Source organism: Perna viridis, chromosome 7 (genome assembly GCF_037379345.1).
Source record: "Perna viridis isolate PV_CMFRI_1.1 ecotype Kerala chromosome 7, ASM3737934v1, whole genome shotgun sequence".
NCBI classification, from domain to species: domain Eukaryota; kingdom Metazoa; phylum Mollusca; class Bivalvia; order Mytilida; family Mytilidae; genus Perna; species Perna viridis.
This window is the reverse complement of record NC_142451.1, coordinates 4,789,038-4,816,580: the sequence shown is the minus strand read 5'-3', so window position 1 is coordinate 4,816,580 and position 27,543 is coordinate 4,789,038. Positions and strand designations below refer to the sequence as shown.

Genomic DNA, 27,543 nt, shown 5'->3' with positions numbered 1-27,543 from the left:
ACTACTGTCTTTTGTTTTACTAATCATTTGATATATTTTGGTTATTAAGGTATTATTGTGACAAGGAAAATATGAGTTTGAGACAATGTCTCTGTAATAAATTAAAATAAAATTGACCAATACCCTGCAAGGGTGGTGGGCTGTCAGTGTCGGAGAACTCTTAGTGACGTGTAGTTGCCGCTTGATTTGAACATTGAAATCATACAAGATAAATTCACAATACGAATTGATAATAAATGAATGTGAAATCTATAATTGTCAATCTCGTACAATATATTCAACAAAATATGACAAATTGTCGCCCAGAATTGCCTCATTGTTACCTTTTGTGCCTTACGTCAACATAAAATACATATTTATTAATGAACTTTTATAAGTACAAACCAACTGTAATTATTGCATGCAATAAATCAAAATAAGTCATCTCTGACCCCGATCATCTCTGACCCCGATTTTCAATTTTTATTGACAGGCAGTGACGTCACATGATTGAGTTTTAGACTTGGTCAAAAAATACATGTTTCATGGATACATCCTATTAAATGACAGTCGGGTCTGAGAAGATTTAAAAACCTGCATTCATAGTAGTCAGACTAGAAATCACGTGGGAAAGAAACGATACTGACAATTCAAGGAAAACATCAATATGACAAACGCACGAAAGAAATATGTGAAAAGTCCAAGGGTATTTTAGGAAAAAAAGTACAGAATTTAGTACATAATATGTGGGATACAAATTTCAACAAACTTTTTTTGGCATTCATGCAATTATTTTCTCAGTATTACCTCTTGCATTCAACACAATTGTACAGCAATACTTCCAGGTATAATATATGTTGCTTTTCAGAGAAATGTTAAATATGTTAGCACCCTGTCCAAGCAGTAAAGTGGGGATTTCGGCAGCAACGACGGGTTTACGGAAAAATAACTATGAGTGTCCTGTATTTTTATAGTGTACTTGTTCCTTTTCAAAATTCAAAAACAGTACACGATTCAAAGTTGAATGACTATTCATAATTATTGTAGGTTCGAATAGGTTAGATGAATTGATGAACCAATAGAAACATTCAACATATTGCTTATAACCAGATAATTGCTAAGTTTTCTGGTATAATGCAGGTAATTGTCGTGAATGTGTTAGTTCAATTAATTCAATTAAAGCGTTTTGATGACAATGCGGATTGAAGAGAAAAAAGACAATTTTTTTTTCAAGTTTTGAACACGCAAATTTACTATTTATTGATTTTAGGTTCGATCACAAAATTCCATCGAACCCACGTTCTGTCACAGTTTTATTAAACCAAAGTTCGATCACAGGTCTGTGGAACCCGGGTCAAGTCTCAGTTCTGTTGGACCCAGGTTCGATCGCATGTCTGTTAAGCCAAAGGTCCTGCCACAGTTCCGTAGAACTCTTGTTCGATCACAGTTCTGTTAAACCAAGTTTGATCACAATATTTTGAAGCCATGATAGATCACAGTTGACCCCTTCATACCACAATCAGCCATAGTCATGTTGTATCGGTCATAGTGCTGTTGACTACCTGCATACCAGGTTCGGTCATAGTAATGTTGACTCCCTCCATAACAGGTTCGGTCATAGTTCTGTTGACTCCATCCATACCAGGTTCACGACAGTCAGGCTACTGTTGAACCCAGGTTCGGTCACAATTTTTACACATTCCATACCAGGTTCAGTCACAATTCTGTTGTAGGTCACAGTTCTCTTGAATCAATGTTTGGTCACAATTCATTTAAACTTAAATTGCATAACTAAAATAGTAAAAATGCTGACGTATTCGATTATTCCATATGTAATATGAATTTTCAGACTTAATTCATTTTACAAACATACGAAAAACATTTAATGTCATTTAACTACGTATGAGAGATTTATCAAACCACAGACTTCTTTTTATAACCATTAGATAACACTGTGAATTAGTCAGTCATTAATCTCTACCATAATACTTATGAATATTTGACATAATTTTTAAATTCATTGTATATTTTTACAATTTAAAGTAAAGGTCTGAAGATAATTTCAGAAAAAAAAATACAAAGAGCAAAAAACGAGGCGCACTACTTACCCAACACTGTGTGGAACTCACGCATACAAAAAAATGTCTGGAAACTTTGTGTATGGAAAGGCGGGTGTTATATCTCTAGACAATAATTATTTTTCATATATATATATATATATATAAAATTTTATTTCCAGAGGCGTAGCTGCCCATACGCAAATACGCAGTTGCGTACTTTCGGAAAAAAGTAACAATAATAAAAACACACATTTTAAAGATGAAATAAAGGTTATTTATCACATGAACGTATTATAGGCTCTGAAAAACTGGCTCCAAAATCGTTAAAATTCAGGTGTTTTCCTAAGGGCTTTGCCTTGCCGGACTCACTGGGGGCCTTGAGCGACCCCCCCCCCCCCAAGACCCCTCGCCGTAATTGTGCGTACAACTAAAACAGGCCTAGCTACGCCCCTGATTTCGAGCATGATATGGGAGGATGGTTTCTTTAGAATCGTTAATTCCAAAGAATTGAACCACAATATAATAAATAATCGCCCTGGAAAAATAATTTATCATGCTTGTTGTAGAACTTGCTTCTTAGATATTCGATAGGAATAGGTAGTGATTGATCAAAGGGGTTGATACGGAGGTTGGAACCCCTTTTTGATGAAACATTTTGTTGATTTTCTGCAAAACTGGGGAAAGATAAGTACATAGTAGCCTGAATTATGGATCGATCCCTTTTGAAAAATTCTTGATCCGTCCTTTGTGACCGGCATACATGTAACGTTTGTTCCGTCAAGAGGTTGATATACTGTTCAAGGTGACTAATAAAAAAGAGGTGCACTTTTTACTGGAAGAGCTGATGTATAGTTTCCAGCTAAAATTGAAACCATCGCAGAGAACACGTTCAGTCATTACAAGGTTACATAAAATATCAATGACAGATGATTCACATGTAGGCATCGGTCCACAGTGAATACTGATTTTGTCCTACATTTAACAAACTCAATTCATTTTATATTCCATTCATAAATTAAAATGGCGTGTCACTTTTATTTACGACTAAAGCCGGACGTTAAATATTTTCAGATATGCGTTGATTTTCAAAAAGCGACATACAGATGGCTGAAATCATTATTAAAGGGGAGTTGTTCTTAATTGTAATAAAAAAAAAATACAAAATAATATTAGTTCTTGCATATCTAATGAGTAGAGTTTTGGAAACAAATAGAAAAATCTTTAAAAAAAAATAAATTGCCGGTGTTTTACTTCCGATACGACGAACGCGTATGCATGGCGATTTCAAGGACGCAAACAACAGATGGTAATGGAAAAATATAGGTCCTCAAATCCGTGGAAACCAGACAGACTTACAGATCGAATAAAAAAAGTACGTAACTAAACATTACTACAAAACCTATAAGCACAACGACAGAGAGATACTAGTGGACTTTCTCAACCATCTCCGTCATTCATTCATTCATTTAAACCGGTTGGTTGTCAGTCCTTATGTCACATCTCTGGTCTGGTCTGAAGGCAGTTTTTATTTCTGCTGAAAAATTGAAAGAAATGTTAAATTATTATGTGCTTATTGTAAGAAGTGTGAGTGTAACATATTACATAAAACACAAGAAAATTCAAGCACGACTAAAACATTAAAGACTGGTATAGGAACGTGTGACTAGAAACATTAAAGACTGGTATAGGAACGTGTGACTAGAAACATTAAAGACTGGTATGGGAACGTGTGACTAGAAACATTAAAGACTGGTATAGGAACGTGTGACTAGAAATATGACTAGAACATTGTCACAATGATCAGATAACCACTTGACTACGTGTCTAAGTCAACCACTTGACACTGTTACAACCTTTCATAGACCGAAGTAATTATTGTCACAATGATCAGATAACCACTTGACTACGTGTCTAAGTCAACCACTTGACACTGTTACAACCTTTCATAGACCGAAGTAATTATTGTCACAATGATCAGATAACCACTTGACTACGTGTCTAAGTCAACCACTTGACACTGTTACAACCTTTCATAGACCGAAGTAATTATTGTCACAATGATCAGATAACCACTTGACTACGTGTCTAAGTCAACCACTTGACACTGTTACAACCTTTCATAGACCGAAGTAATTATTGTCACAATGATCAGATAACCACTTGACTACGTGTCTAAGTCAACCACTTGACACTGTTACAACCTTTCATAGACCGAAGTAATTATTGTCACAATGATCAGATAACCACTTGACTACGTGTCTAAGTCAACCACTTGACACTGTTACAACCTTTCATAGACCGAAGTAATTATTGTCACAATGATCAGATAACCACTTGACTACGTGTCTAAGTCAACCACTTGACACTGTTACAACCTTTCATAGACCGAAGTAATTATTGTCACAATGATCAGATAACCACTTGACTACGTGTCTAAGTCAACCACTTGACACTGTTTTAACTTTTCATAGACCGAAGTAAATTGACACTAAAATTAACTGCCGTCTTCTGATTGGAAAAGCAAAGTAACGCTAAAACAAACTTGTCTTAACTAAAGCCTGATCAAACTTGTACCTACTGTATCAGCAAAGCAACATTATAACAACGTAACTCTTTAACCCTCATGCACTGCCTGAAACAGCAAAGCAACATTATAACAACGTAAACGTAACTCTTTAACCCTCATGTACTGACTGAATCAGTAACTTGATACTTACCTTGTATTGCATAAATTGAATTGTAACATTAAATGCTGATTTAAGAATCTGTGATAATCTATCATATGGTTCGTAAATATTCTAAAGATAAAATAAAAAAGAAATTTATTAATTTGCATTCGTAATATCAATGTCGAGGGGATTTATTTTCGGGAAGCGTCGTACCACTTTTGTGACGATTTCCAAAAATAAAAATAATTCCCCATTTTTTTTTGTGACAGGCATTTTGTTCAAAAATAAAACACTAAAAATGTAACAGACTCCGAACATCTGGAAAATAGAAAATTACTTTGACTATCTTGATAAAAACACAAACAAAACAGTGTCAGAGTAAACATTATTCGGAAGTATCTCGGTGTTCAGATTAAACAGGAAACCAGGCTCTTCAGGTTTTCAGATTAAACAGAAATCCAGGTTCCTCAGGTGTTCACATTTAACAGGATACTAGACTACTAAGGTGTTCAGATTTGACATAATATCTGACTATTTTAGGGGTCAGATTAGGCAGGATGCCAGACTACTCAGGTGTTTACACTAATCAGGATACCATGTTATTCAAGTAATCACATTAAACAAGATCATTGTCTACTCAGGTGTTCAAATTAGACATAATACCTGAATACTCAGGTGATCAGATTTGGCATTTAGGTTTTCAGATTTAACAAGATATATCATGTGTATTGATTTGACAGGTTCTTTTGTAGTAATTCGTTTATTTTTTTTATTAAATGTTGCTCTTTGGGATTTTTTGAAAAAAGGATTATATAAATGCGTTGAGATAAGACAGGATATTAGACTGCTCAGGTGTTCAAAGTAGACAGGATAGCTGACTACTCGTGTGTTGAGATAAGACAGGATACCACACTGCTCAGGTGTTCAGATTAGACAGGATAGCCGACTACTCGTGTGGTGAGATAAAACAGGATACCACACTGCTCAGGTGTTCAGATTAGACAGGATAGCTGACTACTCGTGAGTTGAGATCAGACAGATTTTTTAAAGATACCTTTAGTCAGGTCTAGATTTTGCAGGTTCTTTATAGTAATTCGGTTTTTTTTATCGAATGTTGCTCTTTACATTTTTGAAGAAAAAAATATATAAATAAGAGATTCATTACTATGTACCCTTTTACAAAAAGGTTATCATTTTGAGAGACATCTTTGCTTAGTTTGTAAAAGTTGCAGTTTTGCTGAAATTGTGGAAAAATCAGCGAAACTTTTGTTTACAATCCTTAACTTGCCCCGTTCACGATCAAGCTGTAGTACTTGAATATGTTGTGGATCTTGTTCACGGTCATTTCTTTCGTTTGCCAGTGTGATGGGGCGTTCATGAAAATGGTCTTTTAAATTTAATGTACAGAACTGTGGTGTATCATATACATTTATACATTTTTTATTCTACTTACTTTTTACAGGCAAGTTTGGTACGGTCACGTGGGATGTTAGCTTCAATAGTTTCAAACTATCCATTCAATGTCTGACCATAGATAATAGCCTGTGATTGGTGTATGGTATACTCCATAAATGAACAATAAATATGCCACACGAAATGGTACGGACACTTATACGTACAAGATTAACAATAGTGCTTAATAAGTTCCACTGATTCAACCGAGCATTATAAGCGTGAAATTTGGACACAAATAAAGAAATGGCGCTTTAATTTGCCAAAAGGAGAACTGTCAAAATCGTTCATTTTGGTCTATATTTGTGTACATATTTAATGACCAGAATAAGATAATTTTGGGGTTTGTCTCAGGTCAAATTTGATAGGTTTATGAATGAGTGATAACATGTTGCATATTGTTAACACATTGATTGCTGTTATAATCTCTGTAAACACATTGATTGCTGTTAGATCGTCCAATATAAAATTTCCGATAGAAACAGGACGATGGCACAATATACCTAGACATGAACGAATATGTAGCTTATGCAACGAAGGTTTATTAGGAGATGAGTTTCATTATTTATTTGTATGTAAAAATTCTATTGTTGTAAATCTTAGGAAGCTATATGTACCAAAGTATTTTTCATCCCACCCATCAATACACAAGTTCAAGGGTATGTCTTCAAATTGTCATACAACTTTGTTATCTAAAATTTCCATGTTAGTCCAAAAACTGTCAGCAATATTGTAATTTAATGCATATATTTTATGTAACTTTTGTATATCTGTCTACCTTGCCATTTTCATTAATTGTATTTGTATTTGCCTCATGTTACACATAACTTGTGTCTGACTGAAATAAAGAATCTTGAATCTTGAATCTTGTTATAATCTCTGTTAACATGACTACGACTACTATTTGATCGTCAGACATTAAAGGAATTGTTTTGTTAATCTTTGCGTATTTGCCAGGGTTTCATAAAATATCTCAAATTGAGATGTTTCTCAAACATCGAGTTTGTCCTAAAATCTTAAATTTCAAGTAACATTTGTCGATAATTGAGTTGAAGAAGAATTTAAGGAAAATCTCAATTTGCGATCCTTTATTAAACCAGGCCCAGCTCTACGGGCCGACTCTTGATTTCCTGGTATTAAAGTCATTTCTTACCGTGGCTTTGTAATTGGAAATGTTAATTCTAGTGTCACTGCAAAAAAACATAAATGTTTCGTTCCGTTGATTATCAAACTGTAAATCTGTAAGATTTAAGCCGTAAGTAAAACAAGGACAGAATGCATCAACCATCTCTGCATGGTAATTTAAATACTTTGCAACAAATGACATATTTTATCTTGCGCTACAAAAAGGTACTTTCAAGGGCAGGTTGCACAGTAATCTTGTCTTTTAAAACGATCATTTCAAAAGAGATCGCATTCGATTAACTTGCACTTGTGGTAATATTTCCCACAGTATCAACATTCGTGTATTTTTTTTATTATTATTTAATATGCAAAATATTCTTCAAAGAAATTTATAGTAATCAACGTTAAAACAAAGAATCAAAACGAATCAATTCAATTACTCTGGTTACTCTCGCGGCACATGGTGGCTCTGCCTTTCAACCGTAATGGCCGCCACCATAGCCGCGAGTTATTCAAGCCTCTAGATGTTACGAGGAACCTACGTAAATGACTGATCCATGGTCATCGAGCAGTGTCTTGCTTATAAATGCCGATATCACTTGACTTATGAATCATAGGTAAGCATGAAAAGACGAAATCACAAAAAATTGGATAAAATCTTCAAACTAACATATTTAAAGAATTGTGTAAATATATTGATATTAGTTAGCGTAAAACTAAAATAGACAGTCAACTTCTTAAGTAGGCGGTCTAGTGCTAACTTTTGAAATTTCGTTTCAAGGGAGATAAACAATGTTTATTGCCACCATGTCGCTAAGTTTGATTTTAAGTTGAATCTATGGCTTTAAATCTTATATTCAGTACCTTTATTTAAAGAGACACTTAGCGTCAGGAATGAAAATATACGGATTTTTTTTTTTAATTCTGATTTATTGGTAGTTTTTGAACGAGTCAAGAAAATAAATCAAAATAACGAAATAAATTTTATTCTTTGAGAACTTCATCTATATAAAGCATGCACAAAACACTATTTACACGGGCTTGGCACACGTAAATAACATTATAAATAACATCTATTCAATTTCTAATTGAAAGTATTACGAATGAAAGACATCGGTACATAGCGCTAATCAATATCACGACACCTCTTCTAAAACAAGGTTTCCTCGATCATATGACACAACTTCTAAAACAAGGTTTCCTCGATCGTATGACACAACTTCTAAAACAAGGTTTCCTTGGTCATATAAATGACTGTTACTTTTAAAGTTCAACAATCACGACCAAAATGAATTAAACGCATTTTCGTATTGTTTTTCTCAGCTTTAAGGTCAACCATTTGTTTTACTCCAATAACCTACATTTGTATGGTGCACATAAGGCGGACGGATTTCGGTTCTTTGAAGTTTGTGTTTGGTGAGATTTGTTATTGCCACCATCACCGGAAAATCTCTTTGGACACTCTAATGGGTACTATTTGTGTTTCTATGGGTACGCAGAAGAAATATCTATGTATATTTCATTTAATCGTTCCTCCTCATTGTCTGTATTGTCTACATTTATAGTAAATACTTTATTGTTCTTTTCATTTTCACGATTATTTAGTTTTTGTGCATTGTTCACTCGTTTTGTTCCAACAGGTGCGCGCATCTCAAACATAGAAACATCGATCTTCTCGCTATTGTCGTCGTTACTATCGCTTCCACTTGGAATCGTCTCTAGTCCATGACCTTCATTCATGTGTTGAGAATCGTCTAAACCTGAATCAGAAGACGGTGCCTTACTGTCTGGTGTAGAATGTAAAGACTCTAAAGACATTGCTGACTGAATCCGACCAGGAATAGAACCCATTCTCCTTCCAGAATAAGTTTCATTCCCCTCTGTGATCACATTCTGGTCAAATAATGGATTGGATGTGTATTGCTTGTCATTCTTTGAAATGTCTTTCAATGTACTCTTTTCCGAAAAATCACGTAAAGACTCCAAAGAAAAAGAATTTCTTAGGTTTGTTGGGTTTGTGGCACTCCTTCTTATTTGTGGTGTATTTGATTGGCTGTTTACTTCAGCTACTGAAAACAATGATCCAGCTTTGTTCAAGTCTGATAAACTGTAGTGGTTGTTATACAATGAAAACCGTCTGAAATCATTCTGAAATGTAAAAAAGGAGACGTCTGAAATCATTCTGAAATGTAAAAAAGGAGACGTCTGAAATCATCCTGAAATGTATAAAAAGAGACATCAAAATTTCATATCATACTTCGACCGACTTAGTACTTGATTATAACGATTTTTAAAGTTTATATCTGCCATTGTTTTCACATTTGTAAACGTTTTCAACCTTTCAAACAGGTAGAAAAAAAACAATAATGTCAGGAAATTTTAGCAAATGGGAATCCATCGTCAATTGAAGTTTGAAGATCTCTTGCACAACAAGATTGTGAGATCGTAAACCTTAATGAACCAGTGTTGTTATTGTTCAAAAGATAAGATTAAAATTACAAAATAGTAAAGATGAATCTGTTATGGAAGCTTAACTGATACAGACGATTTAAAATGAGATTTGTATTAAGTCCCGGTATCAATATTGGACTTTCCACTTTCATTGATTTAACATCCATATCGTACCTTTTTATACACTGATGAATTGGAAGATAAAGAATTCTTTTGTGTTTCATAAGCGTCTTCTCGGTCATCCTTGTCTTCTATCAAGAAGAACTTCTGTATAGACTTTGGCATCTTGGAATCCATAAATAGAATGACTAACCCAACACATGTTGTCAGCAGCCCTAAAAAACCAGAACTTTCTAGTTACTAGTATTTACACTATAACTCTTAGATTCCATGTGACACATCATAGGAAATTACGAGATTGGAAGTTCTTAAACATTGCAAAAATAACAGAATATTAACATTTGGTATTGAAATAGTTACATCTTCACCAACGATATAAAGATATTAACTTTAAGTAATAACTATTAAATATTGTGTCATAGTGTTGCTAGAATAATATTTTTACATTTGCATATTATAGATTCCATTCACTAAACTTACCAATGAGCATAACTGACCAGAAACAAATACCATAATGGAGATGGAATTCGCTCTCAGAACAAAAAAACCTCAATGGAGTTGCTGGTAATAGACAGTGGTATAAGATGGAGGCAAGGAACATGGTAAAACCCGACAGCGTAAATAACGCACCTCCATAAAATATCACACTGCATATCATTATATTAGCAAGAATCCAAAACGAAAAAGCAGTCCTGAAATAAACAATAGAAAGTATTAAGAAATTATTTTCTTCAAAAGAATGTTTAAAAATTCATTCTTATTTAATCAAGTATTTAAACAAAACAATAACCTCGTACGATGCAAGGACATTTGTTTACACTGGTACATGCTAACGTTTTAATTGTATTAATGACAATTACATCTTTGGTCTTTGGATCTGTAATAATATATCAAAATAACAGAACAGCTAAATGTACCTTTAAATAAATCAGCTTAATCACACGAAAATATTGTATATACATATCAAATGTGCTTGTAACTTACAATAACAAAATTTTGGCAAAATATCCCGCCACAGCGTAACTACGACCCCATCTAAAGCCACCCTTATCTATACTGAAGAACTCAACAACAGTCAGTACAGGTTGCGGAAGACCTCTCTCCAGATATTCACGGAATGGTGACTTGGTACCCAAAACTAAAAAAAAAAACATACATATTAAATGGCAAAATTTTTCCCCTATTAATAAAAAGGAATAGAATAAAATATTTCATTAGACCAAATATGGGCTTTCGTGGAGTAAGTTACAATTTGACATAGATATAAACATTTACAATTGTACACAATATTGAAACCAATCTTCATTCTTTGTACATATATAAATATATATATATCTTTATTCTGATATAACAAAGGTATGCAGAAAAACTAATTACTTAATAAATCAATATATTGTACACGAAGAAGCATGGGAACAATTAATACAAAGATTGCCGATAGTTACGAATAGTGTTTTCATCAATTAAAAGGTCTCTATTTTGTCGTAGACCTCTACATTCTACTATGTTATGGTATTCATCACCAACAATATCTCTGCAAAAGGAACACTTTCTTTGTTCTCTTTGAATATTTTGCCATCGGCGAGTCGCTATTGGTTATATTTCATTGTTTTGTGCCAGCGTTATAATATCTTTCTCATTTAGAATATTAGGGTAGTGTTCGAAGTTATGGGACTCTTTATATATTCGGTAATCTAAGAAGGTTAGAAATTGAGGTTTATATAGCGCATACGCTATAGTCCTTATTTTATGGAACGAAAGCTATTAACTTTTAAAAAAACATTTGCAGTATTAGTAATAAACTTGGAAATTAAAGATGTTGACATATTGATCTAATATCGTTTGACTTTGATTAACACCATACATACAAATGTTGTTGTATTTAATGCCGTTGATAGTCACGGTTGTATAATGGTATACATTTTATGAGAATAAATAACAAATCGTTATGCATAAATGACATGCTTCATTTAGTATTTGGATCACTTTTGTAGCACTTTGCAATATCTGTATACCAAGGTGATTGAATGTGTAATTTGAGAGAATTCTTTTGAAGTCCAAGACAATAGTCTTCAGTGTAAATAGAAACTGAACTACTAGTCCCATGGAATACATATAAATAGTTACCTCCATCGAATTCTATAGCTTCGTTGTATTTTACTGAGCCTTTTGAATTTTCAAAATAACCTGAAATAAAAAAAAGACTTCATAAGTGAGTACACTTTTGTAAACATCAATATACATCAATAATAACCATATTCTTTTCACTTTAAGCACTGGGAAGGTTCAGAAAAAAAATCTAAATTAAACTGGTTGTCTTAAATCTATATTGTACAATTTTTTTTCTTGTTATGTAATATTTACCTTTTAAAGTGATATTAACTTTGGTAAGGCCGATTCTGAGACCAACTTCCCCTGAAATCTCTGTATCTGATCGGTAGATGTATGGTACGCTAACTTTCTTATCAACACCATCCACCCAACAATCTCCAAATAGACATACTACAAGACAAATACATTGTTCAACAAACGGCTTTACAAAGTGACAAATACTTTGGTAGACACACCCGTCTTACTGAAAATCAGTAAAAGTTTTGGGGTAAAGTATTGACGACCAGAATTATTGGTAAATGTTCAATGAAACACATAACGTCTTTATTCTACAGCAGATAATACCGGATGGTAACTGATTAAAAATGACGGAATTCAATACCAAATACTTCAAGACACCAGAACTGATCAGTGGAGTAAGTATAGAAATGACTATGTCATATCCTTTTATGTGTATATCTGCTGCTGCAAAAATAATTAAAAAAAATACCAAGGTACGTCTAAAATTGAATTTGAAATTTCTTGTCATACATCCAAAAACTAAATGAAATTGTCATAATTTTATTTAATATATGATAAAAATGAAGCATCTCAATTGACAAATTTATGTCTTCTACGAATTGTTCATTTGATTGGGAGAGGTTGGCTATTTCTTTCAACACTTTAATTGACTGCCTTCAGTTGGAAAGGTTTAATTTTGATTGATTATCTTCCGTCATCACGTATATTCATAATCATCATAGTATATAAGATATGATCAATCATTTTCCTTATATATCATATTCATTAACTGCAATTGTAAGTCAAAAGTTGTTATGTTGCTCGATCGAGTCGTAACATATGTATGTCGGACTGTTTCAATCTATTGTCAGATTCATATTCTATTTAGCCTCACTGACATACTCATGGAAACTAAAACTGCCACGTTTTACGAGGGTTTATGGTCATATGATAAAATTAATTATGAAATAATTTCAATGCTTTAATTGTAACGGAGTATGCATGCAAGTTTTAAAAGAGAGAATTTACACACAAATTGTCAGATTTCAACTTATTTAAAGTATATTTAACTCATCAATTGACATAGTGTCTGGGTATTAGGTCGGCGTGACAGTCAATGTGTAAATTAGTTTCAACATCATTAAACATTGTGTTACACTTCAATATCCTTGTTTTGATTTAAAATTTCATGTTTTATCACCGTAACACATTTTCCGTGACTAAACCACAAAAATAATTATACCTATTTTTGATAAAACAACTTTTTTTGCTGATTGATCAATACAGTATTTACGAGTCATCAAAAATTAACTTCAGATTGCTATCAAATAATGATTTGATATCATCCGTCCCTGTTACATTCAATGTTAACAAGTAACTATAGATTACTTAGAAATCAGATACAACAAAAAAATAGCGTTTGGAATTAAATAGTATTGAACTAAATTTATAAATTCCAAACTTTATAAATTTATAAATTCCGAAGTCAAAAATCTGATAAAGCATCCTTAATTTTGTATGGTAGGGAAAGTGAACATGGACACGATATTCTCCAATGATTTTGACGCCGGTGGTGGATATTGCACAAAATTAATAATATGTACTCCTGCAATTAAAAATACCAATTAATTTTCATTTTAAATACTTCTCCGTCTAAGAATCAGGCAAAATGTGTAATGAGGTGTGGAACATCATGGAGAAAAAAACCACAGAGACTATTGCATTAACCAAGTATTTATATCCGATAACCTCCAGAAATAACCATCAAAGTGTTTGTAAAATTTGCCTTTTTAAGATATTGATAGGTCAAATTTAGTTGAAATGTACTGTGGAAAAATGCATATTTTCCTTTTATAAGCAATCAAAAAATATCTACGTCACAGATGCTTCAGGATAAATTAAAAAAGAACTTTTCAGTTGTTTCATAGGTGTATTGAATATATTTAAGGAGAAAAGACCAAATTGAGAAATATGATGTGCCACCCATTATCTGATCCTTACACAGAATGGTACTTATATGAAAATGACAAGGAGGGGATGCAAAAGGATACAATATTGTTCTCTGAGTGCATGAAAAATCTTATCAGATAGTAATTGGGAAACAAAGAAGAATCTCTAAAATGACCAAATAAGTTGTAAATTGCACAACCATATGTATCCTCGTGACTTAAACTTTACTAAATACAAAACTGTATTTCAGAAGTTGTTTAAGATGTCATGTTGGCCATTTTATGTCTTAATCCTGTTCAGTTACAGATTTATAAATTCCATTAGAATCTTTATTCCATGGATTATTCTTTAAGAGATGATAGTAAGAACTTGGCTTTTGTTAATTTCATTTTTAAAAGCGGTTGTAGTTAGGATATTACCTAGATGAAAAAAATGCTCTCGTGATAAAAACATCCAACTCAAAAGGCTTAACATGAAATGGTAATCTAAAAAAATTAGAATTGTCAAATAGATAAAAAAAACCCACACAAATAATGTTTGTTAGTATTGCGGTATTTATAAAAGTTATGCAATACGTTTGTACATTGAGCTCAATCTTTAAAAGTACATCCTTCCAACAGCTAAATTCATTTGTAAAGCAAACACGTTTAACCGATTCAAAATTTTACAAAAAATTGTACTTTAAATATTTTTTATGTTTTTTGTCTGAATGTTGATGCATTTTAACCATAATATTTTAATTTTTTGGTAATTGACTCTTTGATGTTTACAATCATTTGTTTTAATGTCAAACGACGGTAGTGTAATGTAAATAAATGAATAAAATATGAAACTCACAGTATACTGGTTAGGAAAAATGTTCGCGAGCATTTAAAAAAAATGTCGGTCAAAAGTCACGCATAATTTTTTCGCTCGACTCGTTGCCCTGCATAAGTTTTTAATTGGGTTTTAATTGTGAAGAAAGTTCATTAAAATTATAATTCCTATGCCCTTACCAAAGACTCTTATCAGATCAGTCTACGGAAATATTATTATAAAATTTAAACTAATACTGATAGAGAAATATATTACTACTATGCACTAGGCCTCGTAGTGTTGACCCAATTAGGATATGTTTAACTAATTTAAAACAACAATATTGAGTGAAAGCTATAATACAATGAGAAGAAACCAAACTATTACTGACACTATTACTGCTCTAAATGTCAAAGTTTAGACTGTTTCTGTTTTTTTTTTTTTTTTTCATGCTCATTTATTACTTTGACAGTAAGAATTATATATATAACCCCAATTGTCCACTACATCAGTAATTCTACACGACGTATTACACACAGAACTGCTTTTTAATATATGAAAACTTTAAATTGTGTACGTGAACTATAAACCTTAAACACGCACCAATAGTCACCTTATGTTACACTGACACATATAAGCTGCTCTACTTTAAAAAAATAAATAGTACGATAGATATTTTTTTTTAATTCAGTATGTAATAATTTGTAAAATAACCACACCATTTTAGTCTCCTCAATCAAAATTTGACATTTTGCTACTATTGAAGTATATTGATAGGACTGAAATGAATTAATTATGTTATAATCTGATAAAAATATAATAAAATTGATGCATAAGAGAACAATACTGTCTAGTTTCATAAATCATATCTTAACTTCTGCCAGGAAAATGAATCGACAACACTTTAAATTCATTTCCAAAATTAAGTAGCTGTCTTTGTAGGAATCATGCAAAATCTGAAAAATGTGATACACCCTAAAAAAAGGCTACATATTTTTATTTTTGTAATTAAGTTGTTTTATGGGTCTATATTGTGAAATGTGTAACTTTTCATTCATATATGTCTGCTCTTAGGCGATAATCATCATTGAAAATCCAATAGATTCTATTGAATTTGAGTGGCATTTACAGAGTTATCTCCCTTAGAAAGTTATTGAACTCTGCAGTGCATTCTATATAATTTTCATCTCCTATGAACATGGGTTATATGAAAAACCACATGTTACTTTCAGTTTACTATGACATGGTAAACAAAATATAAAAAATAAAAATATGTAGGCTTTTCAACCATGAATCACATTTTGCATGATTCTTAGGTGGAGGGCTACTTAAAGGCTATTTGTATAAAGAACATATCATATATCTCGATTTAGAATGACTCTTACGACATAAACTTTTGAATCTACATAGTAATGCTTGTATGACAGCTGTTCTCTTATTTGTCCTCAGAAGTCACGTTCACTTCGTTTACGGAGTATTTCCGTTTGATGTACTAATTGTTGTTGGCCAGGGAAACGTTACAAAGTCAACTGAAACAAATTGTATTGTAAAGACGCCGTTTTAACTTTTGATGGCCAACCTTTTCTAGTAAGATGTCAATTTACGCTTTTGCTTATTTTCATTGTTTTAAAATGATCAGTACATTTTTATTTTCATTTAAAAAAAAGAGCAGCGTCATATAAACTTGTTAACATTGCTAGAACTAAGTAAGTGATTTTAACTATTTATTTTGAATTTAACTGCAGCACGACACCGCCTTTATTATACAGTGTTCTGCAATACGGCCTTGGAGTATATTTTATACATGTCTATTTTCGTTACATCCTCCTAGCCCGATACCCTAATTAAAGCAAAAGATGCTTTCACCAAGCAGAATAAGGTTTTATGAGACTAACAACTAGATCAAAGAAATTACTTTAAAAGCCTTTTATTTTAACTACTCATCAAAATTCGCTACTGTTATACAATTTCACACTGATTGCACCAGGTTTATCTTATTTCCGTATATGTTTAAAATCATATTGATAACTCCCAGACCATTTTGACGTTACTACGTCCGCAAAGTATTTCTAACAATGAACATTATTAAATCAATCCGTAATCACCACGATGCTAAGACCTGTGTTGTTAAAACTTACGTAAAATTGTAGATCCGATGGCTAAACTGTAAACTACTCTTATTAGGGTATACCAGCGCTGCCAACAAAAACAAACAGTGTTAGTCATCGAGGTTGATATGTAAAAAATCACGTCATGAAACTATCTGAATAACGTATATTGAGAGGGAAGGAAGTATCCTCTTTGATAGTTCTTTCATAAAGTAAACATCTCCTTGACAGTGGAAATTAATTACTTCCAGAAGTCAATCCCCTAAAGAAACCAAAGAACTAAGATATGTAGCAACGAGCTTCATAAGTTTTAATGAATCATTTGTTAAATAAAAATATTGAATCACAACACTTAACATTCAATACTTACAGCTTTTCCACGGATGCCAATAGCAGCGACAATTGTTGCTATGGAGATCAGAATGCAAATGTAAACAACAACTGCCAATGGGATATCAATGGAGGCGGAAGTCCTTCTTTCGCCATAGTAGCTAAATCCAAATTCTCCTCGAAAACTGTCAAACATTCTCAGCGTTTACTGTAATTAGAGTTTTGGTAGAATATATATTATATTCATAAGACGTGTTATAGAAATTTGACTTAATATCTCCAGTAATAAATAATCCGCAATAATGTCTTATAAATAGCATTTTGTATGCATGTCTCCTATGCACACAACCTGCATTGTTATACTGTTCAGTTTAAAAAGATGTATGCATAATGTAAGTTTATCGTGTCACTTTATTGCAAATTGTTACAAACTTTCGAAAAGCTTTAATTTTGTTTCTTGTTATGTTTACACAAATTTTATATTTTGATTTTTTGGTTGCTAGAATTTCATGTCAAGATTGCAGAATCCCCATTTAAACGTCAATTAGTCAATTGGTGGTAGGGTAAACACAGTAAATATAACAATAATCAATCACGGGACAAAGAAAGGGTCATGTGAATATTAACAGACCTTATAGAAATTACAAAAAATGAATGAGTGGCACCGCTAAAACCGAGCAGTTAGATTTCTTTGTCTATGGTAAAGTAGAAGTTTAGGCTCACCACCGTATCGTCGCTTTGCAACAGTATAAACAATTGTAGAGTTTTCGAGCAGATTTCATTTAATCTTTTTATAATTGTTCGTGTAATGATTTATCAAAAATAAAACTTATGACATTTGGTGTGTTGATCAAAATGGTTTACCGCAAAAGTGAAAAAAAAACATGTTTGGATTGTCCTTTTTATATATTTTATAGATATTAAATCCTTTGTATGTAAACAAGACATTTCAATAGCTTGTATACCTACTTGTCTTATTCATGTGTCCAATGTACATTGTCCTAAAGCTATTTTGACAAACGTGTAATGCACTAAATTAATAAACATGTACACATGTATATTAATTACCATATTGTTAAATGAGAATTACTGAGGGCATTAAAATAAAAACTAACCTGATAAATAAATATCTGTTTGAAATAATAACAAGACTTCACACTCTTACAATAAATAGTAAGATTACTTATACATGTACCGGAGTACAAAATATATATAGTTTATTTAAACGAATGTAGTGTCTAATTAAAAATTAATTAAGCGTCATGCATGTTAGGGAGCCTACCTCCAAAATAACAGCCTGTTTGAAGACTTTCTGTAAGAGAACAATTTAAATCCATCGAACAAAAAAGTCCAAATATAGAAAGTTAAACTGCCAAAGCGTTTCAGTGTGCCATGATGGATTGTTGCCGGTCTCGTGAAGCCAAAGCGAGAAGGACTACAATGACTACAGAGGGGCTGTATAATTATAGTGCAGAGATAAATGTTCATTGAACCGTATCCAAATATTAATTTATGGATCTCTCAATAAACGTCATTATAAGGACGAGATCTTATTAGGAGAACTAATGCTACGTAACTTGTCCATGTCAAAAATACATGAAAAATGTGTCGGAACACGTCAATCTCTCACTATTATCATAGTTAATGTGGTAGAGATACTTAACCACAATTATATTTGAGTAGAAAGGTTAGGATCGTTAGCCTTTGATAGAAATCTTTATCTAATTATGGGTTATGTAACGGGAAAACTTTTAAGTAGAAATATCCTACATTCTTCAACACGTGTGTAAAAGTCAGTTGATAAAGTAACCATAGCACAAACAATACCAATATATCAAAACACATTTCTTTAGAATAATTATTTATAAATATTTTATCTTCTGAGGGCAGTGTGTGGTGATTCACTCATAGTTCAAGGCGGTAGCCAGGAGGTGCGACGGGTGCGATCGCACCCCCCTTTTAAAAAAAACTTTGATTTTCATCTTAGCCTGTAATTAAAGAGAAATCATACCAGAAAACCAAGTAAAGTTGTTTATCGGGGATCAGTCCGCACCCCCCCCCCCACCACCCCCATTCAGAAAACCTGACTACGGCCCTGTAGTTTCTAAAAATATTTTCAAAAATTAATTAAGGTTCTTCATAAAGGTACTTTTTATATACTTGGTTTTTCTTAACATCACGTTGGTCTAGCTGTTGATGCAGAATATAAAATGCTTATAATAATCAATCTTTGAAATTAAACGAATAGGTATTTATATAAAAAAAAACTTAAAGCATTCTAATCAAATAAGGAGGTGCATTTTGAATTAACGTAAAAACACTCACATAAAATGGAGACGTGATCTTGTCGACAGAAGTCAGTTCATTGCAAAAACATTACTTAAAAATCATTTATAAATAAGATTTGAAATTTTAAATGAAATCGTCAAAATTCCAATGATGTGCATATTTACATGTACATGTCAATTATTCACGTGACGTCTATTCAATTACCACACCAATTACATGTCAATTCCGACGTTAAACCATCAAAAGATTTCACCATTACTTTTACTCTGTGGTAAATGAGGCATACGTTTTTTTTCTTATAGATAAGATACGTATCTCATCTGTACGCTTAATACGAATGCAAAACAACTAGAAGATGGAATCGTATTTATCAATTCAAAGAAATTAAATTGTTATGATTGCTTATTTGCATGTTTTTATAAAACACCGAGGCTTCATTCCTTGCATTGCATATGGTAGAACCTCTCGGTGATGGATTTTGGCTTTCTATTTCGATAGTTTCGGTTATGAGTACTTATTTTATACAACTAATATTTTGATAATGATCTTCCTACATATTTGATTTTAATGCTGCTGATGAGAGGTTACTCCTTGAAACACGTGTACAGCACATCGAAATTAACAATATATAAAACTGGTATGTTTTATATTTAAGAACCACTGGGTCGATACCTCTGCTGGTAGACCTGGGGTCCCCGAGGATATTCACCAACCCAGTAGCCAGACTTGTCTGACCCCGAATAATATCATATTTTATCTATCCTATTTTTTGAAATCTTTTAATGTGGCTGATGAGAGGTTACTCCTTGCAACACGTGTACAGCATATCGAAATTAACAATATATAAAACAGGTATGTTTTATATTTAAGAACCACTGGGTCGATACCTCTGCTGGTAGACCTGGGGTCCCCGAGGATATTCACCAACCCAGTAGCCAGACTTGTCTGACCCCGAATAATATCATATTTTATCTATCCTATTTTTTTTAAATCTTTTAATGTGGCTGATGAGAGGTTACTCCTTGCAACACGTGTACAGCATATCGAAATTAACAATATATAAAACAGGTATATTTTATATTTAAGAACCACTGGGTCGATACCTCTGCTGGTAGACCTGGGGTCCCCGAGGATATTCACCAACCCAGTAGCCAGACTTGTCTGACCCCGAATAATATCATATTTTATCTATCCTATTTTTTGAAATCTTTTAATGTGGCTGATGAGAGGTTACTCCTTGCAACACGTGTACTGCATATCGAAATTAACAATATATAAATCTGGTATTGTTTGTATTTATTTATAGTCGAAACACAAAGTGAAATGTAAATGGCCGATGTCTTTTCCAGGTTTATATGAAACAGGTTAATGAAAACCTTTCGTGTGATTCCAACATAGAAAAACCAAAATAGACTTCTTTATTTTACATATCAGACTTCTTTATTTCCAGTAAATTCTAACCATGTCGAAAAACTTTTCGAATACATTACGTACTTGAAAAATACTTCGATTTTGAAAATATTCGATCCAAAAGGCTTAGTTGTTTTATATGAGCCCTGCATATTCTTGTTACAAGCTTTCATATAGAAACACGGCAATTTTTAAATTATTACTATAACAATATTCTAATCGTTGTGGTGTTTAAATATATATCATAGTATACATGAACATCTACTATGATTGATATTTTAATTAATTCTAATATTTACAGGTATTTTTTTTTCTAGTTCAGTTTTTATCATATATATATATAATAAACGTCTAAATATGTTTAACATCACCAGAAGATGGTAAAATTTAAATTGAATATTTCGGATAACAGATATCCTTCCTCAGCATAAAACTCATAAAACTATAATATAATAATAACTATTATATAGTTTTATGAGTTTTATGTTGAGGAAGGATATCTGTTATCCGAAATATTCAATTTAAATTTTACCATCTTCTGGTGATGTTAAACATATTTAGACGTTAATTTTATTTATTGTTATGTTTCGCATCGTTTTTAACGATCCATATATATATATATATATATATATATATATATATATATATATATATATATATATATATATATATATATATATATAAAGGTCCGAAAAATTGAAAAATTCCCAACGATGTTAGAACTGCCAAATTTGCGAAGCAAATTTTTGGTCGTTCCCTCCGCGGGACTCGAACTCGTACCGCTGTGACATCTATGGCAACACCGCCTGCACTAAGTCCAGCGCCCTAGACCACTCGGCCAGCTAGGCTATAAAATATAGCTTTCGCTGGCCGGGTCATTCCAACTCGTAGGATTAATCTAGGGCTGTAACTTAGTACACGATGTATGGCAGTACGGGACAGCTCATTTAGATGTCATTATGTAGGATAGCGGATGCATGTCACAACAAATCAAAGCTATATTTTATAGCCTAGCTGGCCGAGTGTTTTTTTTTTACCGCAAATTTGACAGTTCTAACATCGTTGGGAATTTTTCAGACCTTTCTATACGTTTACATATCTTCCCTGTATCAATTTGATCCGATGGAGCAGTGTAGCGAATAGAGTCGTCACATTCTGAGACGTTATATGATAAAAACGGATATATATATATATTGTTGATCCTCAAGTATTCATTTGTAATATAAGCATCATAAACTGATATTAAACGATTACAAATGTAGTTCGATAGTATTAAATTCTCAGTTCGTGTTCTAAGTAAAATTAAGACTGCGACAACATTTCATCAAGAAATTGTGGATAAATCATAAGAACACAGGTGAAAAATAAGAAATACAAAATTGAATCTTTAAAATCCATTACTTAGGTTTTTGCTCTACAAAAAGTGAAGTTTACGATGAAGCATTATTTTTAAAATAAACCAAATTTAGAGTCTACATGCACTACACATTTATATAACATTAAAGCTAATCCTGGTAATTCGTACCCAACTAAGACAATGCCACTTTGAAAACTTATCGTCTTTGCAAATACAAGAAAAAAATCTTGTTGGTGATTGAAAGTTACGACACTATAAGGGCAACATTTTAATGATAACAATTAAAGTTAAGCAATACTTATGCGAACTAACGTGGATTATACCGAAGTACCATAAAACATATGTCCTACCTTCATTGTACGACGGTCCAAACCGTTTAACCATACAAACACAGAGCTTCCCATTTAAATAACCAGGAATCAGTTTTTTTTACTTATATTAAAGGGCCTTACCAAAACTGAGTACTACATCAGCCAAATTCGTTACGAAACTAAACCGACCTGCTCTACTTACTAAAGACACTTTAAAGGCCAGAGTGTTTACTAACATTGCTTGCTATAGGTAATGGTATTTTGCGGTGTCTACCTTTATCTTTTCCATTTGATCCGTTTGATGCGGTGGCACCATAAGATAAAGGGAGTAAATATAGCGCTGGAACCAAAAGATAAAGAAGTGCGGTTCATCAAAGTTACGTTCTTGGCGCCCTCGAGACAAAATGTCTTCAAAAGTACATTAGTATAACCATGTAATGTAAAAGTATGATAGAACAGTTTTGTAAGCTTATTTTTGCCCGTTTGAATGCTTTGGATATATCCGTTCATTTCCCGGGAAAGGACAGAATTACCACATACAGAATGGCTAGAAACTCTGCATACTTATTATGTAAATAAAGGAAATAATATTATTGGTAAATCTTCCTTTTCAGGGAAGAAATGAAAATTTATTATAGAGATTATTACTAGACAACAATAAATAGCAAGATTAGCAATCTGTACCTGAATGCATCTTGAATAATTAATATGCAGTTGAATTTCATGTATTAATTGGACTTTAAATCAAGTGTTAAGATTTATATTTTACAATAATGATAAACATAACGTGTCAATATTTGAACATAAGTGTCAATAAGATTGATCGATTTGTGTGAATTTTATAATTAGGGCCAATAAGTAATTTGAACTTTTGAATATTTTTCTAAAAGACATGAACTTTTACTGGAAATCTTTGCCTCATAACTAGAACAATCATGAGGCTGTTACTCATGATAAAGAAACGATATCTAAGAATTCCTATTTCCAAATAGTGTTCATTTGTATTGTTTTATTTTTAGTTTTAGTTACTGAAACACAATTAGAACAGAAACAGTGAAATAAAACAAGGTAATAAAACAAGAAGAAAAAACACATAACAGACACTTAGGTTTTATATATTGGACAAGACATTAACGGTGGTGTTTTTTTAGAAATACAGACGGAGGTGGTCATTGCATTTAAATACAAATAAGTCGAATGTTATGTTTAGTTTTTTTTGTACTTTTGTTGAGATTTCTGAATGTCGTCGTTATTGCTTGTTTCCATTGTTTGGATTTTCCCTTTGACTTTCCAATTTCTAATTGTGCCTTTTTTTAGTATCTTTGATTAAATTTGTCACTAATTGTAAGTCAAACGATAAACAGATATTGACCTACATGTACCGAGAGAGGTTATAAGTGTATATTTGCATTAGCACCTTACATTCATATATGAACCTTGCGAATTAATATTTGAAAGTTTTGTCTACAACTGTCAATGCTTAATAGATAATTTAAGGCATTGAGAAATTCAAACATCTGAATTTTTACACTTGCATTTTGAATTTGCGTGACATGGTTATTCACTTTGAACTGGTTTTTAATGCAATCAGCGTTCAGAAATTTGTAATAACCATATCATCCAAAATGTTTGTGGTCTTGCTTTTATGAGGTTTTTCAATATTATAATAGTATTTTAGTCTATGCACAAAAATCTTCATATTTCGATTTTTAGAGTTTCAGGGTATTATGCAGATCAACATTATAGACATAAAAATACTTGTTATTCGACATCCATGTTTTTTATGGGAAGTCCGGATTATTTGAATCATTTGATTCAAGATTCTTCACCTTATAAAACACGCACTCAACTCCTGCGGGATAGTTAAAAACACGCACTCAACTCCTGCGGGATAGTTAAAAACACGCACTCAACTCGCGGGATAGTTAAAAACACGCACTCAACTTCTGCGGGATAGTTAAAAACACGCACTCAACTCCTGCGGGATAGTTAAAAACACGCACTCAACTCGCGGGATAGTTAAAAACACGCACTCAACTCCTGTGAGATAGTTAAAACACGCACTCAACTCCTGTGAGATAGTTATAAAACACTCACCCGACTCCTGCAGGATAGTTATAAAACACTCACTCAACTCCTGCGGGATTTGAAAAGCTAAAATAATATCGCTTACAACAGACCACTCGCTTCAAAACAATTTTCCATGATATTGACTTTTCTCTTAACTTCCGACCACCATTGACCGATGAATACCTTTAATACAACATGAGTTAAATCTATATGACAGACGGTGCTTTCCTAACAGGGACACAACTACACTTAGTTTCGGATCATTTACATTATTGAATATGATGGCATTATCACGTAACGTTACTTTTGGTTTTTTTTTTTATTTTGCAATATTTTCTAAAATAGTAATAGACAGCCTTCGAAAGCCTTGACAAGAATTAATAAAAAAAATAAAATAAAATAAATTAGGATGGCGTCGGAAACAAACGAGACAAACTATATTTTGGTTGTGAATATTGGACTTTAAATTTTCTTTTGAAGAGGGAAACATTATAAACTAATATTTATTTCTTTTCAATTTATAGGATTTTGAGCTGAAATGCACCTAACAGATAAATCGTCCCTACTCAGTTCTATAATTGCACTTAACGCATTTAGTAGGTTTCTTTGTTCGAACACACACGGCAGTAATTGCAGACCTTCTTTGAAATAAGAAAAAAAATCCCACATCTTACACTGCCTTTCATTTAAGTTTAGAATCAAAGCCGAAAATAGGGCCATTAAACTTCACTAGATAATGTGAATTTCTGGCTATGTTGTGAAAAATGAACCCTTAACCTAATTTTGCTCTTGTAAATAACCATAAATACAATCTGTTTCAAACGTTGCAGGGATTTCTCAATTCGTTGTACATGTAACATACCCATTTATTAAAGAATTTTTGATAGTTTGACGAGCTTGTTGCCTTCTTATTTCATCAGCATAATTACATAATTAAACAAATAGGTAGAGTCGTATACTAGTATTAATCTTTTTGTTCGCAAATAGGATTTATACAGATTTAAGCCCGACGCATTTGTATTTCGTTTATTTAAACACAATCGTTGAAGGTTCATCATTTACCTTTAAGATATCAAGTAAGATACTAATATTTGAAGTAAGAACTATTGAATTTATCAAATCATCAACCTACGGATTATTAAGCAAATTGAACTACATGTACAAGTTAAATCATTCTGGATATAACGTCAAAAATATGTTTGTTTGTTTGAAGGTTATCAGAATGTTAGCTACACGAAAAGAATCAGAGAAACGATATTCAATATAAAGTTAAGAAATTGTACAACAATAAAAAGGACTTGGCAAACTTAGCGGAGATTAATTTGATTCATCTAAAAAGTGCGTGAAGTATGTTTTTTTTTGTTGTTTTTACAAAAACTCGAAAACTTGACGTATTTCTTGTGCTGTTAACAAACACTTATGCCTTAATATAAAAACCACTTTGGAGTTGATATCAAATATCTAGGTTCCTATAACCACATGACCGAAGATACCATGCAATGTTAACTTTGAATAAACTGTCATTCCACTCTTCCCCAGCTCATCATTTTAATCATATATAATGTGATCTTATAGAATATGTTTTTTAAATACAAAATATATAATGGAATACTAGTGTTCTCTTGGTTTCAAATGGTAAAGATTTTACATTCAAAATATTGTATATCGGCTTTTCAGTGATTTAAATTGGTTGTCCCCTATGTACACAAATCACAATTGACTGTTTGATTTGAATTGAACTAAAATCTAATAGAAGGTACAAAAACGTCGACCGGTTGGGCCTTTTGTGTGAGTAATGGTGTCTAAATATCATCATGCATAGTTAAATAAGTGTCACTAAGGCTGTGTAATTCTAGGGTACACAATGAATTACACTAATAGACCAGATTATAGGAGCTATTACTGTCGACCTAATGTTAGTATTAAGTAAATTGTTGTTTTATTAATCTATTGAATTACTGAGATTACAGAAAAGCAAATTTACACAAAGAAGATAATCCCTTTACAAGGAGGAAACAATTAAAGTAGCGGAGGGGCGGTAATTAATACCTAATAAGTAAAAGAGTGAGAAACAAAAGCGACCTCGGACACATGTACTTTAAGACACGGACAGACTTCGTGAAAACAAAAGGGTAGATATTAAGTAATAACGTTTAGTTATAATTAATTTGAAGAAAAAGTCTTGTTTAATCAATGCTATACATACTCATCAATACGGCCTTTCATTGGAATTAAGAATGTAGTGTAATATATAAATTAACTTCGTTGGACGTGCAAGAAGACTTTTTCAATTTTACCAAAAATAAAGTTCCTTCATGAACATACTTTAAAAAATCAAAAAGATTCTTATTACTTACATTTGGTGAACTAAATGCTTAGCCTTAATTCTTGAAATATTTGGAGTTTCCACTGTTTGTTCCCCTTTTATATCACAGTGGAAAGAAAATCCGGCATATACAACAGGACATTGATTGGCCAAAATTAAATTTCTAAACAAATGTGTAATTTTTTATCGATTTCGAAAAAAAAATCCTACATGTGGTTAACTAAAAATAGAATGATTGACAACATTTCGTTTTGCTTCTTTAATTGTGAATAGAATCCTTGGATACATACAAAATTGTATTAACCAATGAAAAAGTATTTATTTGCATTTATCGTTTCGATATCCTGTTGCACGTATACGTTTCATATTACACCCGGTATATACTTAGATCACACTAGATGGCTATTAGT

The 27,543-nt window shown here is 32.3% G+C and overlaps 1 protein-coding gene across 3 annotated transcripts; it reads right to left on the bottom strand.

Moving 5' to 3' along the window:
* Nucleotides 1–8,255: 8,255 nt before the first annotated feature.
* On the bottom strand, nucleotides 8,256–27,275 carry LOC148611046 (dual oxidase maturation factor 1-like). 3 transcript variants are annotated; one of them, XM_088591113.1, is made up of 10 exons: nucleotides 27,165–27,197; nucleotides 18,486–18,530; nucleotides 17,411–17,578; nucleotides 17,071–17,128; nucleotides 12,221–12,358; nucleotides 11,984–12,043; nucleotides 10,841–10,994; nucleotides 10,337–10,548; nucleotides 9,911–10,071; nucleotides 8,256–9,433 (listed from the first exon to the last, which is right to left on the bottom strand). In XM_088591113.1, the coding sequence occupies exons 3-10, from the start codon at nucleotides 17,564–17,566 to the stop codon at nucleotides 8,771–8,773; spliced, it is 1,602 nt and encodes a 533-aa protein (XP_088447239.1). In that variant the 5' UTR covers nucleotides 17,567–17,578; nucleotides 18,486–18,530; nucleotides 27,165–27,197; the 3' UTR covers nucleotides 8,256–8,770. The 3 variants fall into 3 exon arrangements, with proteins under 3 accessions (XP_088447239.1, XP_088447238.1, XP_088447237.1); XM_088591112.1 differs by lacking the exon at nucleotides 18,486–18,530 and having other exon boundaries at nucleotides 27,165–27,275; XM_088591111.1 differs by lacking the exons at nucleotides 18,486–18,530; nucleotides 27,165–27,197 and adding an exon at nucleotides 18,653–19,023.
* Nucleotides 27,276–27,543: the final 268 nt, after the last annotated feature.

What these genes read in the sequence shown, in the direction of transcription:
- LOC148611046 (XM_088591112.1), bottom strand. Translation starts at nt 17,566, where the DNA reads ATGTTTGACAGTTTTCGAGGAGAATTTGGATTTAGCTACTATGGCGAA. An exon ending in CTGGTCAGTTATGCTCATTG is followed by an intron (nt 10,072 to 10,336) that starts GTAAGTTTAGTG and finishes CTGGTTTTTTAG; the next exon opens with GGCTGCTGACAACATGTGTT. An exon ending in ATTCATCAGTGTATAAAAAG is followed by an intron (nt 9,434 to 9,910) that starts GTACGATATGGA and finishes TTTACATTTCAG; the next exon opens with AATGATTTCAGACGGTTTTC.